Source organism: Thunnus thynnus, chromosome 14 (genome assembly GCF_963924715.1).
Source record: "Thunnus thynnus chromosome 14, fThuThy2.1, whole genome shotgun sequence".
Classification (NCBI taxonomy): domain Eukaryota; kingdom Metazoa; phylum Chordata; class Actinopteri; order Scombriformes; family Scombridae; genus Thunnus; species Thunnus thynnus.
Window position 1 is genome coordinate 14,272,513 of NC_089530.1, and position 16,145 is coordinate 14,288,657.

General features: G+C 41.9%; 1 protein-coding gene and 2 non-coding genes across 3 annotated transcripts; all 3 read right to left on the minus strand.

Annotated features, from left to right (window-relative positions):
* Positions 1-650: 650 nt before the first annotated feature.
* On the minus strand, positions 651-14,042 carry pprc1 (PPARG related coactivator 1). Its single transcript, XM_067610048.1, has 14 exons — positions 13,853-14,042; positions 11,043-11,138; positions 10,755-10,904; positions 10,429-10,509; positions 8,216-10,334; positions 7,581-7,634; positions 6,451-6,511; positions 6,082-6,149; positions 5,072-5,789; positions 4,755-4,955; positions 4,563-4,638; positions 4,339-4,460; positions 3,848-3,999; positions 651-1,130 (listed from the first exon to the last, which is right to left on the minus strand). The coding sequence occupies exons 1-14, from the start codon at positions 13,934-13,936 to the stop codon at positions 1,030-1,032; spliced, it is 4,083 nt and encodes a 1,360-aa protein (XP_067466149.1). The 5' UTR covers positions 13,937-14,042; the 3' UTR covers positions 651-1,029.
* On the minus strand, positions 2,105-2,244 carry LOC137197645 (small nucleolar RNA SNORA50). The gene has a single exon (XR_010931499.1). It is a non-coding gene; the product is annotated as a small nucleolar RNA SNORA50 (small nucleolar RNA).
* On the minus strand, positions 4,089-4,228 carry LOC137197646 (small nucleolar RNA SNORA50). Its single transcript, XR_010931500.1, has one exon. It is a non-coding gene; the product is annotated as a small nucleolar RNA SNORA50 (small nucleolar RNA).
* Positions 14,043-16,145: the final 2,103 nt, after the last annotated feature.

Here is a 16,145-nt window from a genome sequence, read left to right on the forward strand (position 1 = left end):
TCGCACAATTGTTTAACTAATGACAGAAATTCTGATATCATTAACTCGCTCGCACCACAGTTGAACATCTCTAGTGCTTTCGAATATCTTGAGATTCCAGTCCATATTAGGAATGCCGTCGAGCTCCAGCACCACATTCAAACAGGGGGAGGTGCTGCTCATCGTGTGTACACTGTCAGCAAAACACACATGCTTTGTTTGGAGTCAGCAGCACACATCCACTAACACATTGGTGTAATTACTTGGAGGAACTAAAAGTAACTAATTAAACATTAATAGAGTATACATTAATGAAAAACCAGTGCATGCTGTGTTGACAAGAGTCCCTTTCTATTTTATGATATTTTGACTTGTCATAGTAAAGCACAGGTGTTACCAATAACATTAACAATGGCTCTTTTCTATTGTAGTGTCCCCTGTCAGCCAGCATACACAATACCAATGCCCTGAAACCAAATTTGCAAAGAGGAACTGAGTAATCATTATTTATATTATTTACACATATGCCTTTCCTATTGCGACATGTCAAAATGTCTTCTCTGTAAGAAAGAACTATTGACATAATTTCCCTATATGTTGAAGAAGATGGAACTAAAGAGTAAGAAAACCCATTGCAGACAGGTGAGTTGCAATCAAAAACAGACAAGACATTTCAGGTTCTCCTTTTTATTTATGTTTGTAGTACATTCATATGTATTACATCCTCTCCCAATATTTAGGGAGTTCCACTTATTTTTCCCCCCTTTTAAAAATGATTCTCTCTCTCTCTCTCCATACAATTCAAATTTGATTTTACATTTAAATAAACCTTTAAAAAATTATCTTATTTCACTTATTCCATTTTTTTAAACTTCTTTTACTACTTTCATTACAAATCTTCACTTCAATAGAAGGTGTTAGCTTGCAGAAACAAAATAAAAAAAAAAAAAACTAATTCAATAACTAAATGTAAAGACAAGTGTTGCAGGTCGAGGAGCCAGCCTTCGGCTCTGAGGTAAGTGTCAGCTGCTTCCTGCGGCAGGCCTCCTGTTACCTCTTCAGATTCTGCTGGGCCTGCTTCAGTAAAGTGTCGAAGTCTAGTGCATTAAACTTGGCTTTTGCAGGCATCGGTTCGTACTCTCTACTGCAATCTGAAATGAGGAAAAGGACAAAGTTAACATCATATTAAAATAATCAGAGGAGAGCACATTTGAACACACTGCATTTGGTTTGAACCACTTCAATATTTATGTCTCTAGAAGGGCCGTAGCCATGGAGTCAATATTGGCGGGGACCAAATCTGCCAGGGGGGTCTGGGGGTCCCCCTTAAGAAAAAATTCAAAATATGAAAACTAATTTCCTGACATTCTAAAATATTTAAAAATTACATTGCTGTTTTTTCTTGTTTCATTGTATGTAATGGCAGAGATCAGGGATTAATAAAGTGCAACCATACCCATATAAAAAGGGCATCTATGTGTTGTTATATGAAGACAAGTCAAAATATTGAGGCCAAGGTTTAGCAAATTGTTGTTTTTATTGACATATTTATAAGTTAACTTGGCTAGGCAGCAGCGTTTGCTCTGCTCTCCTTATTTTCTCCTCTCCCGGTCACACCCCCCGAAAGGGCGTCACTCATAGGCAGAGTGACCAGAGAGGGGAGGGGGGCGGGGAGACGTGGTATCATTCGCTACAGAGTCATATTTTAATAATAGTGCTGCACTCTGTTAGTGTTATGGGTCTCTCGTTTGTCACTACAGGGTAACCAGGCTACCTTGGCTAAACTGGCCATGGCATACATCCATGAGCACGCTACAGCTAACGGGTGCACTGCCAAAACGTTCCGGGTGGAACTTGAGCTCTAGAATTATTATTCCGCATGTCGCAGTAAGTGTATTATTAAACTAGTTTGAAAATAATTGATTGGGTCCGGGAGCATACTGAACCGAGGAAAGTCACATACTAAACGGTTTGGAAAAAAATACATATATCATTACACCCCTACTTTTGACGCAAGCTTAAACCCATAGTTGCCCCTGTGACAGATAATCAAAGCATCAGCCTGTATTCATTTTCAGTTTTCTAGAGGTCTAGCTAAGGTCAAAACAGGCCTTTTGTTGTGTTTAGCTGTGACTTGCTTTTAAAAGAGCAACCTGGGAGTGTTGCCAGGAGGCCCCAGTTATGAACAAGCCTGGTTTTACTTTAGCACTGTAGCTTGGCCTAAGAGGTCACGGACAAGACCAAGAAGGTTCAAAGACAGTGCAATATGTTCATATTAGCCTTTTGTGTTGCAAACTATTAAGCACAACAGAAACAGAGGACCCCTTTAAGGAGGGGCTGTAATAGAACCAAGTATAATCTTTAAACCATTTCTCCTGAAAGCAGAGTGTCCTATTTGATAGGGTTTGACTAGGTATGACATTCACAGTTGGCAGATCTGGATGAGGTCCAAGCTCCTCCTCTACCTCTCCTGCACCTTCATCTTGGCCTGTCTGTCTGTCTGTCTGCTCTGTCATTGTCTCAAACTCTCTCCCTGATTGATTGTATTATTTGAAATAGACATGAGAAGCTATACTTAGAGGGATACCTCAGGCTAAATTAACATTAGGATTAGACTGTTGTGATGTAATTTGGTCTTCACCATTAATATTTGATCTTTTTCTCACTCACCTCCGTGTCACCTGCTCTCCCTGCCCTGTCAGCATCCGCATGCTCTCTCTCTCCCTCACCCTCTCTTTACTCTCAATGCACCAGAGTGAAGGCGAAAGAAATGTTATCAGTAAACTAATGACTAGAAAGAATGTTGATACACATATGGAGGCCAACAGGAGTCTGTACATTAGGATTAGACTGTTGTGATGTCATTATTCGGTCTTAACCATCAATATCTTCTCTTTTTCTCATTCACCTCCATGTCACCTGCTCTCCCTGCCGTGTCAGCATCCTCATGCTCTCTCTCCCTCTCTCTCTCTCTTTATGCACTGCCCCACTCTGAATGCACCAGAGTGAACACGAAAGAAATATTATCAATAAACAACTGGTGTTTCTTGCCCTCATGTTCAGGAATGGATCATTAACCATTTCTGATCTGAATGGCAATGATTATTATATCAAGAAATGTTGACTCATCTCTTGTACTGCTGTGTACCTCTATCATCTGACTCGTATTCATTTTTTCCACTGCTCTCAGCTTACTTTCCTTCTTTTCTGAGGCTGCCCAAAAAACTGAAATTGATTGACACTTTACTCAGACCTCACATGGGCTTTCTGAAATATATAATGTAATAAAGATATTAATGTTAGTTGAATAGGCCTGTGTTAGTTATGATTATATTTGCTTATGATTATTTCAGGCGGTGGTGCATGGTTACCCGTGGTAGCATAGCAATTTGTTTATTTATATTTTATATCATATATATATATATTGCGTGGACATTTTGAGCATTTTTGACTATTGGGAGGGGGGGGGGGGGGGGGGGGTTGTATACATTATAATTATGGCCCTGGTCTCTAAAAATTAAAAAGCTACGAAAGAAACTTTAAACCAGAGTGGAATTAAGTTTGTCTTTTTAAATCTTAATATTTTGACAAAATGTGCATTTGTTTTCTTTTAAAAACAAATGCAAAGGCACTTTAAAGGCACTGCACTGTGATCGTCCCAGGTTACCGTGTGATTTGCCAAGTTTTGGAGTTATTGGCTATGGTTCAATGTAGAGTACAGTACAATGGTGCTCAGTGGCATTTAGTTTGTGGTGAGCACATTGTATCAGACTGAACTGCAGCCAAAACCTCCAAACTTGTGTAAAAACACTGTGTGTAAGAGCTAAATGACCATCTATCATGCCCGTTGAAATAAAACCATGCCTACCCAGGTCAGCATAGCTGGTCTGGCAGAACTGTCTCCTTCCACCGAAACAGAGATCAAATGGCAGCTCGTCAGGTTTGCGTAGCTTGCTTCCATTCTCAATGGCCGTGAAAGCATCCTTGGTGTTGTAATAAGTCACAAACCCATAGTTGTCCCTGCGACAGATAATCAAAGCATCAGCCTGTATTCATTTTCAGTTCGTTAGAGGTCTAACTAAGGTCAAAACAGGCCTTTTGTTATGTTTAGCTGTGACTTGCTTTTAAAAGAGCAACCTGGGAGTGTTGCCAGGAGGCCCCAGTTATGAACAAGCCTGGTTTTACTTTAGCACTGTAGCTTGGCCTAAGAGGTCACGGACAAGACCAAGAAGGTTCAAAGACAGTGCAATATGTTCATATTAGCCTTATTAAATGTAATCAGTACAGTAGGCCCTTATTGCAACAGTAAATAACACTGAAAATCTTTGCATGTGTAATACTAGCTGTATATGTACTTACCCATGATCTCTAAAGTGCAGAGTGCAGTCCTCAATCTCGCCAAATAAAGAGAAGCGGTCTTTGAGTTCCCTTTGGGTCATTGTGCCCCGAATTCGACCAATGTAAACAACCCGCCGTTCCTCCTGAGAAAGGAAAGTTGTTAATCATATGATCCAGAGTGAAAACACTAATTTTTTGCACACAGGTGTCTTGGCAAAATAGTTCACACAGTAAAAATAACTCACAATGGCTTTCTCCTTGCGTCTCTTCACCTCTTCAGCATTTTGTGGCCTTTGACCATAGCTGGGCCGGTATGACGGACTGTGAAAGACAAGATGAAGCATTTAGTAGTTAGTTTTACAATCCAATCCATGCAATGACTACCAATCAGATGAGCATGATGCATAGTTAATACACAGTAAATGTAACAAAAGTACCTGTACAATCCTCTGCTTCTACTCCACTGAGCTCGACTGTGAGGGGATTGAGACCGCGATCTGGAGCGACTCCATGAGCCAGAACGAGAAGAGGAATATGAGTACCTTCTCCTCCTGGGAGGGGAGCGAGACACCGAGGGAGAGGACCGAGAAGAAGAACGGGAAGAGGAGCTGGAACTCTCGGAGTGACGGGGACGATACCTAAAAAAGGGGAAAAGGGAAGGAATGCAAGTGAGGATCAAGGGAAATCATAAACACTATAAAACGGGGAATTAAGATATTGCGCAAACTTTAGATGTTTTGACAGAGGGCCTAACCTTTTCTTAGATGGAGAGCGGGAACTAGACCGAGATCTAGAGGAATGGGAGTCCGATTCTGAACCGCTGGACACAGGGCTGGGAGAACGACGGGATCTTCTTTTTCTAGACCGGCCTCCAGTCCTCTCATTGGGGCTGGGTGTGCGAGAAGCGGCGTGCCGACGGTAGGACCTGCTGAAAGGCCCGTGCCTCAGGTCGCCTTCTTTAACAGTGGTATCGTTCTCTTGCCGAGCAGGAGAAGCGTCAGGTGTCTCCAGAACAGAGCTGCTCTCCATCCTATCAGTCCTGTGATCCAGGGGCTCTGTCAGTGGAAATTCTTGTGCTTTGGTTGTGAGCGCACGGTTTATGGTAGACTGGAAAGAGGATTCTGGGGCAGCTGGGGATGTCTTTGTAGTGGTTGCAGTGGGTTGCTTAATTGGTTTAATAGTGATGAAAGATTGCTGTTTGACATTCCAACGCTTGCCTGGCTCTCCGCTGGAAGCACCTTTGTTGGGGAGGCAGTAGTCGTGGTCCATGCACGCTAGCTCGGGGGCTACAGTGGCGACAGCAGGAGTGGGTTTGCTGCGGGACCTGACTGAGGGCAGGGGTCGGGCTTCTATCTGAATAACCTTGGAGGGGCTCGGCTTTGAGGCCTCGGCAGCCTTGCTCTTTCCCAGCAGGGCCACAGGGGCCAGAGGTTTCCACATCTGGTGGGGAGGAGTGGCTGGAGGAGTCAGAGCTGAAGCAGAGGGGGAAAAAAAAAAGAGCACCAGAATTATACCCAACTATGAAGACCAGTGGGCCATCTGTGTTGCAATGTAGCGTATCCGATCATGACGTACTATTTCAGATAATATCTAATGACTGTGCTGTTGGAAGCATGTGGGATACAAGAGCAGAATGAAAATTCTGATTTGTTGCTTTATAGAGATTGAAAAAAAAAAAAAAACTTTTCCCATATGTGTTTTGTTATTTTAATTATTCAATTTAATGAGCACACAATGAAACCAAAAATCAAGATGCTGAATTACCTGCAGTACTTGAGAGATCATTAGCTCTCACACGGTCCACTACCGTTTTCTCTGGAGCCGACTCAACACTGCAGAAGGGAGACAAGAGGCTGTTAGTATATCACAAGTAAACAGTGCAGCTCCCACTTCTGTTTGTCTTTGGATGAGAATGCAGCAAAGTCTAGACAAAAAGCACATTAAGCAAGGTTGTGTTGATTCAGACTCAGAAGACCATTTACTGAGGCTGGACAACATCACGATTTGCGGTAGGTCTTGGCAAAAGGTGGAGTCACACACACAGCACACAGGTTTCATTTTCCCAGGAATTTGCAGAGAAACCGTCACTCCATCACTCACACAGAGCAGCGTGAGGGCTGTAGGGTAACTCACCTAGAGTTTCCTACAGCTGCTGCTCTACCAGAGACCTCCGGCACACATTGTTCCTCTTTGGCTGAAGAGAGAAGGAATAAGTGCATTAGCACAAGGAGCGACAGAATAGTAACAACACCAAAAACACGAGAAATTTAAGAGACGTGTGGATAAAAATGTAAATGCAATGAATAATATGCGTTAATGTCAGGTAATATAAATGCACAGTGTTTTTTTTCCCATAGTTTGGTCATTTGGTCAGCAGCTCTGACCACAGTACACACTATGCTGGTTCAATAACAAGCCTGCTAACATGAGTAACGGTACATGCACAGACTAGCCACTTGTTAGGGTTGGGGGCTTGTACATCCGCCCAAACAAAGACAGCAGGGTGAGAGTTAAATGGATTTGCGGACAGGGCAGAATTCCAGCAGCTGAGCAGACAAGAGCACAAAGCAGCTTCTCTGCCCTCCGCAGCACCCATCTCTTAAAAAGGGAATGTTTCAGTAGAAAAAAAAAAGATCCTGCCTTTTTGAACAGTCAGAAGTATCCCACAATTCTTAAAAACACTTCTCTAGAAGGATCAGATAAGTTTCAAGTTCATTTGAACAGCCAGATAAGATCTTTCCTCTGTAGGTCTCTTTTGTGGACTATGAACTCTGAGATGGCGCTCGTACATGTCTCTGTTGATCAAAAATATAAAGGGAATGGTTCTGTGTCTTCACGGATGACCTACTGCTAAGCATTTGCACAAAATAAGTGCAGATGTTATAATCAATTGAGCTCTTTGAGTGGGCATTTGCTATTGTTTGAAGCCTTTCAGTCAAGATTCCTCCACTCACTACTACTACTACTAACCAAAAATAGTGTTGCAATACTATACCCTACTTCCCGCCATTACGACACTTGGAAAACTGATACTGCTGACTACATTTAGCCTGGTAGTAAACTATGTGGCCCACTAAGCTACTGGCCAATACAGGCACCCTAATGCAAGAAATTAATTATGGGCATCATGGTTCGATGAAAACAAACAAACCAGGGCTTGTGTAAGCTTGTCAAACATGAAATGGACAGCATTCCCCCACAGACTGGCAAACAAGAATGAGTAAAAAAATCAGCAAGTGATTTTCATCTCTCATATTGCTTACCTTGGGTTTCCTCAAACTGCTCCAGCAGGCTGGTCAGATCAGCAGCTTCAATACCTATAAAAATATCATAAATATCATCAGTTGTATTCGAAAAACATGACAATATTGTACTTATTCAACCATCATTTATACAGAGGTTGGCTGTGGATGCAAGCTCTTTTACAACAATGTTGTTTACAGTTACAGTGAAGCAGAAGAACAGGGCCATGAACAAAACAGAACAGACAATAAAAACAGGACGCGGGCTCAATTAAAGTGTCGACAGATAGGTGTAGGAGATGGGGTGCAAGGGTTTCGATTTTTTACAGTGACACTGCATATTATTTTACTGCACTAACAGCTGACGCAGCTTTTCCTAAATCATTCCTGATATGGGATGCCTGCACATCAGCCAATCACTGGATCAGATTAGGTTTGAACTGGAGTTCCAGAGGAGGAGTGAAAAGGCAATTTTCCAGCAAGGGCTTTGTAGAGAAATACCAGTTTGTTAGTATGTCTCTTAACTGTTTAATGTGTATTTGTTCACCAAAAAAAACAACTTGTCTTTAATTTTAAAAAAAGGGTTCAAATAGAAATGAGATAGACATTAACTGTCTGCCTTTTTAATAATGTTATAGAATCAACTTTAAGCTCACCTATCTCACTGGTGAAGGACTCGATCAGCTCCTGTGTGGGGCTCTTTGCCTTTGGAGGTACCGCTGCTGTAGTGGGTTTCACAATAGATTCCGCTTTTTCGCTCTGGAAGTACATGGGATGTGTAGCCAGAGTAGAACAGGGCTGGGTATCGGTGGTTATGGGTTTGGATGATGTGCTGGGCCTATTTAATGCGGTAGGAGCAGTGACCTCTGGCGCTTTCTGAGAAACAGTGGTCTGGGGGGAAGTGGGAGCAGGCACAGTAGCAGTGATTGCCTCTGTAGTGGTTTTAGAACAGGTTTTACTGAGCTCTACAGACTTAGGAGATACAGGCTGAGATTGATGCCTTTCGATGACTTCACTCTTATCTCCTGAAAGCGTAGGAGGACACCTCCCGCCTGCTGATGGCATGAGCTGAGTGGATGGTTTTAAAGAAGATTGAGATCCAGAACTCTGAGGCACACATGGTACTGCAGGCTGAGCTGCAGTGGGTTGATGTGCGGGTACATTTTTCACTGAACTAGGCACTCCTCCTGAAGGATTCTGGGATAGAGTAGGTTTAGGGGTCAAAACTGTTTGGGGTTCTGGTGATTGCTGAGGTTTGCGAACAGCAGCAGTAGCAGCGGGAACCTTGCTGGACGAGGCCACCATGTAGGATGGTGGCACCAACAGCGCCTCGGGGGTGGGTGGTGCACACGGTCCCCTTGGCTGCCAGGCAGGTCTGATCTCCTCTAATTCCACCTTCGCTGCCTGGGGGTTGGGGCGTCGAGGATCTTTAGGGCTGGGGTCAGGCAGGCAGGGAATAGGGGGGAGCTCTTTGGGGAGCTCTGGAAGGCTGGGCCACTTGGTGCTGTTGTCGTCCTGTTTTTCCACTGGAGCGGGTTTTTTCTGCTGTCTGAGCCGCCGGTACTCCGCTAGGCTGAGGGACTTGGGCTTTGGCTCTGGGACTGCAGGAGCCATAGGAGGGAGGGCCTCGCTAACAGCTGGTGTCACTTGGGATGTTACTGTGCTTGGAGCAGCTGCAGGGCAGTCTGGAGACACTGGCGCTGCCTGGGTGGCAGGCAGGACAGCAGAGGGAGCTGCTGATGAATCTTCCGGCTTGTCAGTAGCTGTTGCCGTCTGTTCAGCCATTTCATCGGACTGCGGGGAAATCGCTGCTGTGGGTGGACAGCTAGGTTGGCTCCTCTCAGGGCTAGCACTTAACAGAATTGTGTCCTGTCTAGGTGACACTGGTGTGGCAACTTTCACACTAATTTCAGGTGACAACATTGTTGTGGTGACCTCAGGTTGTGTTTCAGTTTGGCATGAATTTAATTTCTTAGGTTTTGAAGAGGAAGAAGCTGGAGCTGAGGCAACTGGAACCTTTGGGACTTTCTTCTCTTTTTTGTTTAACCTTTTTTCAGGCTTTTTGGACAATTCTTCTGCTGTCTTTCTTATTGAGCCACTCCTAAGGACCCTTCCCTCCACAGGTTCGGGTTGGCACTCTTTCTTGCATTTCTTTTTCTTTTTTCTCCGGGAGGGGCTTTTCGCTTTAATCTCTTCCTTCTCTTTCTTTACGATCATCTCATCTTTCACATCTGAACATGATTCTGATGTTGCTGGGGCTGCAATTTTCACTGGAACCTCGCTGACCGTTTCATCTTTGTTGTCGTCGTCGTCGTCATCATCATCGACGACTATATGCTCAGAACTGTCTGAGGCCACTTCTTCTGCATCCTCTGAAACTTTCTGCTCATTTTCCGAAGACTGCTCTTTAAGTGGCAGAGAGACAGGGAGGTCCATGTCTGGGATGGCCAGGATGGGCTCTCCATTTTCCCCCTGGTCTACAACCTCGAGTAAGATTCCTCCTTCGGGCAGCATCTGTTCCCCCTCGTCGTTCTCCACACAAATGGCCATACAGTATGGGTGCATATGCCTGACCAAGTCCCCCAGGCTCACTGAAACACCATCCTCACACTCCTGCTCAAAGGTGACGGGAAGCGGGAGGGTCAGACCTTCCCAGCCGAGCAGGTCGTTGTCAGGAGACGAATCGTGGCTCACTGGGCTCAGAGTGAGAGAGCCATCTTCCTCCTCTTCCCCATCACTTCTCTGCAGAGAGTCTGACTGTATCCTGGGGAGGCTCTGGGTACAGACAGGGAGACAAATATACAGTCAAATTCTGAAATATGTCTCCTGTAAAAGTTGATATATACTGCTTACATGCAGAGAAAGCTACCTTTCCAGTTGATAAAGGTCTTGCACTACATAGTGTATCTTTCTCTGGGGGGGAACGGGACAGACACAACAATCTCCTGAGCTAGAAGGACAAAAACAAACAATTGCATAAGGACGTTAATGCTTATCCACTTTATGGGTACGTTTTACTTTTATAAACATTTAAAAACACTTAAAAAGTATGTTTAGAAATCACATAGGTCAGCAGATTATCCTTCCATCCCCCTTTTAAAACCAACCTGACCCAAGCTCAAGAGCCAGACGGGGGATGTACAGAGCAGGAATCTGTGAGACACTCCGAGTTATGTACGACAGCTGGGCACTTACCGGAGAGTGTTCCCTGCCCTTCTGACCCGACAGTAGGTCTGAGTCAGGCAGTGTGTCAAACGGGGACAGGTTTTCATCATCCACATTGTCAAGAATTTCAGTCAGGGCGGTTAGCAGCGTGGCTTCACTCTCATCATCTATTCCTTTAGTCTAAATAAACACATGGACAGTAGGTCAAGGCATGCACAACAACAAGTATAAACAAACAACTGTACAACGCTCACATGTCGTAGATATCTCTCAGGCTACTGTAAGACTAATGTTTAAATGATGTGATATTAGTCTTGCCTCTGTTGTTGGGGTGTCCTCAAATATAGAAAGGATGGAGGGGTCTAAGCAGCTTTGAAGGGCCTCCAGGGTTTCCCCAGAGCTCAACCCATCAGCCTAAAGAGAGAGAGAGAAAATTATTTTCTTGGCAAAAACAGGACTGATAGAAATGATAACATGATTAAGGCAAGATATAACTATGGTTACTGACTTTTAGTAAAACACATTGAAAGAAACAAGTGGAGAGACAAATTTATAACACAAGTACACTAAATCTAAGAAAATAACTAAAACCCCCTTAAAGTCAGTATTTTGAACATTTTAAACTGCTCATTCGATGCAACAAACTTTTTTTTAAAAATCTTTATTTCACTTTATTTAAAAATGCTTACTGTGTTTTTTCTTGTACAAGTTTATAGACATGTGGGTCATTTTGGGTCTAGGACTTAGATTTACTCCTGAATTCAGTCAAAGATCTGTTCCAGGGAATAAACATTGTCATATCATATATGGACCAGTGGGCTTCATTTCTATTATAACTGGACTGGCCTTTGTTTTGTTTCTGTTTCTGCTGCCTTTGGTTAAGTACTTCTAGTAGTTCTAAGAACCTGTGTGTCCTCTTGGACACATTTGTTGCTTTAAGGTGCCCTAAGTCAACAAATATATGTAAACAAAACCAGTATTGTACATTGTAAATGAATTAAGGAGCAGAGTCAACTTCCTGTTTCAAACCAATCAAGGACTTAACAGAAAACTTAGTCTAGTCTGTGTAAAGTTGGATAATAAAATAGGTCAACCTAACTTTGTTTACTGGTTGGAGCTGACAATGAGTCTAAGCTAAAGTCTAGCATTTGAATAGGAGAGACAGAAGAGGAAACCCCAGAGGGAAGAGGAGGGCACGTGCTTGTAGTTTCAGCTTGAAGAAGAGAAAAACAAGATGGCTGAGGCATTACAATAAGAAATATACAAGAACTAGGGCTGGGCGATATGGATAAAATCAAATATCATGATATTTTTGACCAAATACCTCAATATTGCAACAATATTGTAATGTAGTAATGCTGTAAAGCAGCAATGTTGATATAATGACTAAGTGGCTGAAGGCAAATAAAAACAGAACAGTCTGCTGAGTTAAAAAAAAAAATCACTTCACTGTAATGCAGAGACTTAAAGACCAGGAAAAGACAACACTTATGCCATATCACAATATTACTATATCCAAAAACTGAGACTATATCTAGTCTCATATCATGATAGATATAATATTGATATATTGCAAAGCCCTAACATGAACATTGGAGCAAGTACCTATAAGGCATGCAGGACCAATACTTAAATAATCAAAATAAGTTTACATATAAATTCAGTACATGCTACAACTCAAAATATTTAAAAAGAAAACACTGACAAAGCTCTGAACAACAGTAGCAACTCTAAAATACTTAAATTAGAAATGCAACTTTGACAAATAAATATAAAATTGGACGAAGGATTGAAATGTGCAACATAACATGTGAGGTAGGCTCACTTCGTATACATCACCACCTCAGACTCGAAACATATACACTCACTTCAACATACAGAGCAAACAAACTGATAACATTATGCACTTTCAACTATGAACGCAGTAGATTTTTATAATGACCCACGTGTCTCTGTCCACACATGCACACACACAGCGCGCAGACATATTTGATCCTCGCCCCATCCCGTCCAAAGGGAGGATACGCAGCCCACGTGTTGCACTACAACAACAACGACGAATACGGGCCTACATCATCACTCCTCTGTGTGATATATTTAAAATTCTGCAAACTAACTGGCAACATTTTAATATTTGTATTCTTGCATGAAATCTTAGAAAACTACAGACAGTTTATTCATAAATTAAATGGAAGCGTGTATGTCTGCTGCGCATGTGTGAAGGAATCCAACATGTGATTGACCACGACCAAACCACATGTGGAGACACACACACACACACACACTCACACACATTATGAATGAAAAACTGTTTTGCTGCAGCAGTGTCACAGATGATAATCGTACTCGCAGGTGTAGTTAACTACACTGATTGCAATCATGGGGTTATATGCAAAAAACAGCGTCATACTTTCTACATTTATGGCTTCATCCTTGTGTGCATCATCGCTGAAACGATGACACATTACTGCAGTGTGCTGGCGTGGAGCCTATAAACTACACCATGGCAATAAAAATACCATTGCACCTTCAATCATCATCATGCTACAAAACGATTTGCAAGGAAGTAGTTTACATCTACACTGAAATGATGACAAATCTAGATGTTTGTCACCACGTGTGAATGAATCAGGTAGTGAGTTACACACCAAGATGACTTTTGAACATAAACTCCACCGATGGCGCTTATTGATACACTCAGATTGTTAATTATACAACTGATGAACATGCCAGGTCAACTAGCAATAAGAAAACACAGCTGTCACTTCACTTATTTAAACGTGTTTTTAAATTAAAAGGTTGAAATCTGTGAGGCTGACTAGCCGGCCGAGCTACACTGACTCACCAGCTAGCATTGATGTACAGCTAAGATATGAGACGCACACATTCATAGTGAAGCGTCCCGTGTTGTTTAATATACACACGGGCAGATGTCTATCTTGCTGTAAACACCCCAAAACAAAACACTGCTTTTTAAAATAAGTTTTAGTGGTTGTACGGTTACATCCACGTGTCACTTTTCCATGCGCAGTGTATACGGAGCTCTGCGCTGCTCCTCAAACATGACACAAAACTACTAACAGCAGAGATTACATGCTAGGAAATAAAATGTAGGACATATTCGTTACCTCGTCTAGTGTATCCATGGGGAAGAAATCCATATTGCAGGCAGTTAAAGTCTCCTCGCCTGCTGCTCCCCACCGCACCGCCATCTTGCAAGTATACTCCCCTGGACCGACTCGTTTCAGGATGAAAAGCAATGAATCGCAAGCACGCCGGCAGGACACACGTGGTCCGACATTCCCGGCAAAATGACGCTAAATGACGGCGGGGGTCAAGGGTTACGTGTTCACGTTTTTGTAGTTCTATTAAATACACGAGTTGTGTCAGTATACTGCCGTGTAGTGGTTGGCTGTTTTGTTTTGTGCTGCTTAAAAAAAGAGGAGAAAAATCAGGCACAAAACATAACTTTTCCGTTTTTTGTTATCTATATCATCTTTTTTTTAGCCATAGTAGTAATGGCAGATATGGAGCACAATAAAAAACACAAAACCATGGATCATTATGATGATGATGATGATTATTATTGTTATTATTAATTGCACACTGCATATACTGTTTACTCCTGGTCAATATTTTGTACATTTCATCTCATTCTCTTCAATTTAAAATTTAAACCTGTAGCAGCTCTACTCACTTAATATATTTTACATACTTTTTATTGTAAATTTCTTTCTTTCTTTTTTATATTATTTAGGATTACTTAATTTTATGTATATTTTTGCCTGTTATGCACCATAACACCAAGACAAATTTATTGTATGTGCAAACCTACGTGGCAATAAACCTGGTTCTGATTCTGATTCATACAAATCAAACAACAGAAATAATATGCAAATAATATTATGGATAACATGATACAAATAATCTGTAAATACATGCAGGTAGGTTTACATTATGTAATAAACATGAATAGATAAAAGGAAAAATACAACTACTTTATTGAGGGTATTGAACAACTAATACCTGCAACTATTCTCTTATCTACAGAAGTGCTATAATATCCCTCTAGGGCATTCTTTACTGCAGTTTTGCCTGATTGTCTATTTGTCATGATACATAATTGATTGTTTATTTTATCTTTAGATTAGGAGGAAAGAAAACTCAAACTATAGGACATACTTTTACAGTGTCAATATACGGCTTTAATAGTAGATATCTAGTAGACAAAGAAACTTGCTGAACAAGGATGTGATTTGCCCAGGAGGATGGTGGGGACTTCACCCCCCCCCCCCCCCCCCCCCCCCCCGATCTATATATCCCTGGCTCTGCTGAGTTATTTTTTTTTATCCCCCTTACAGTGATTTATGCTGATTCACCCACAGACAGTATAAAATATCTAAGATATAAATAGGCTATTAAACAAAATCTAAGTAAAGTGCTGCAATGTGAGAACAGTCATTAGTGCAAACAACAATAAGATCAGAAATGGACTTGACACGCATCAAGGCTAAAGTCTCCAGGTCATATTAAACATTTATTTCAAAGGACCAGTGTGTAAGATTTAGGGAGATCTATTGGCAGAAATGGAATATAATATTCATGAGTGTGTTTTAATTAGTGTATAATCACCTTAAAATAAGAATAATTGTGTTTTTGTTGCCTTAGAATGAGTCCTTTATATCCACATAGGGAGCGTGTCAAGCCCTCAGGAACAGCGCCGGGCTGTGAAGCCAATTTGTCATGGTGGCCAAACCATGTAATTACAACATCACATGACGCTATTGGGCCCAAAAGTGGCATCTACCACTACAGTAGATGCCACTAAATCTTAAACACTAGTCCTTTAAAATATGTTGATTTAAAATCACTATTCTTGGTGCACATGTTGGCCTGACAAAGAATGACATTCTCTATTTTCCAGAAGTCAGTGGATGCCAGAGAAAGATAAAGGAGGCCATTCATATCTGACACCAAAGACCATTCTTAAACCGAGACAGTGGCCACAATCCCCCCAACCCACACATGACCACCGGCTCATCACATGACCCGAGTTCCATACTAAGGTAACGAGATGACAACCGAGCAAACTGCATCAGCTAATGAGGACCATAGATGCAGCTCAAACCCCAGTAAAAAGCTAGTAAATGGACCTTGAAATTTTCTAATGTTTTTTGTACATACAAAATTAACTCTGAGAAGGAAAATCGTACTCCCTTAGTGCCGGGGAAGTAAATTAAATAAAGTACATTGGTCAACGTCCTTTTGTTGGAAGGAAGATGTATGATAAGTGAACAAAAAGAGAGGCTGTGAAACAGAGAGGTGCGGATAAAATTGGGTCAAATAAAAAGTGGGGGTGATATTTTCCTCATTAGAACTAGTACTGCATGGAACAAAAAAGCCATAGGCAATTCCCTATGC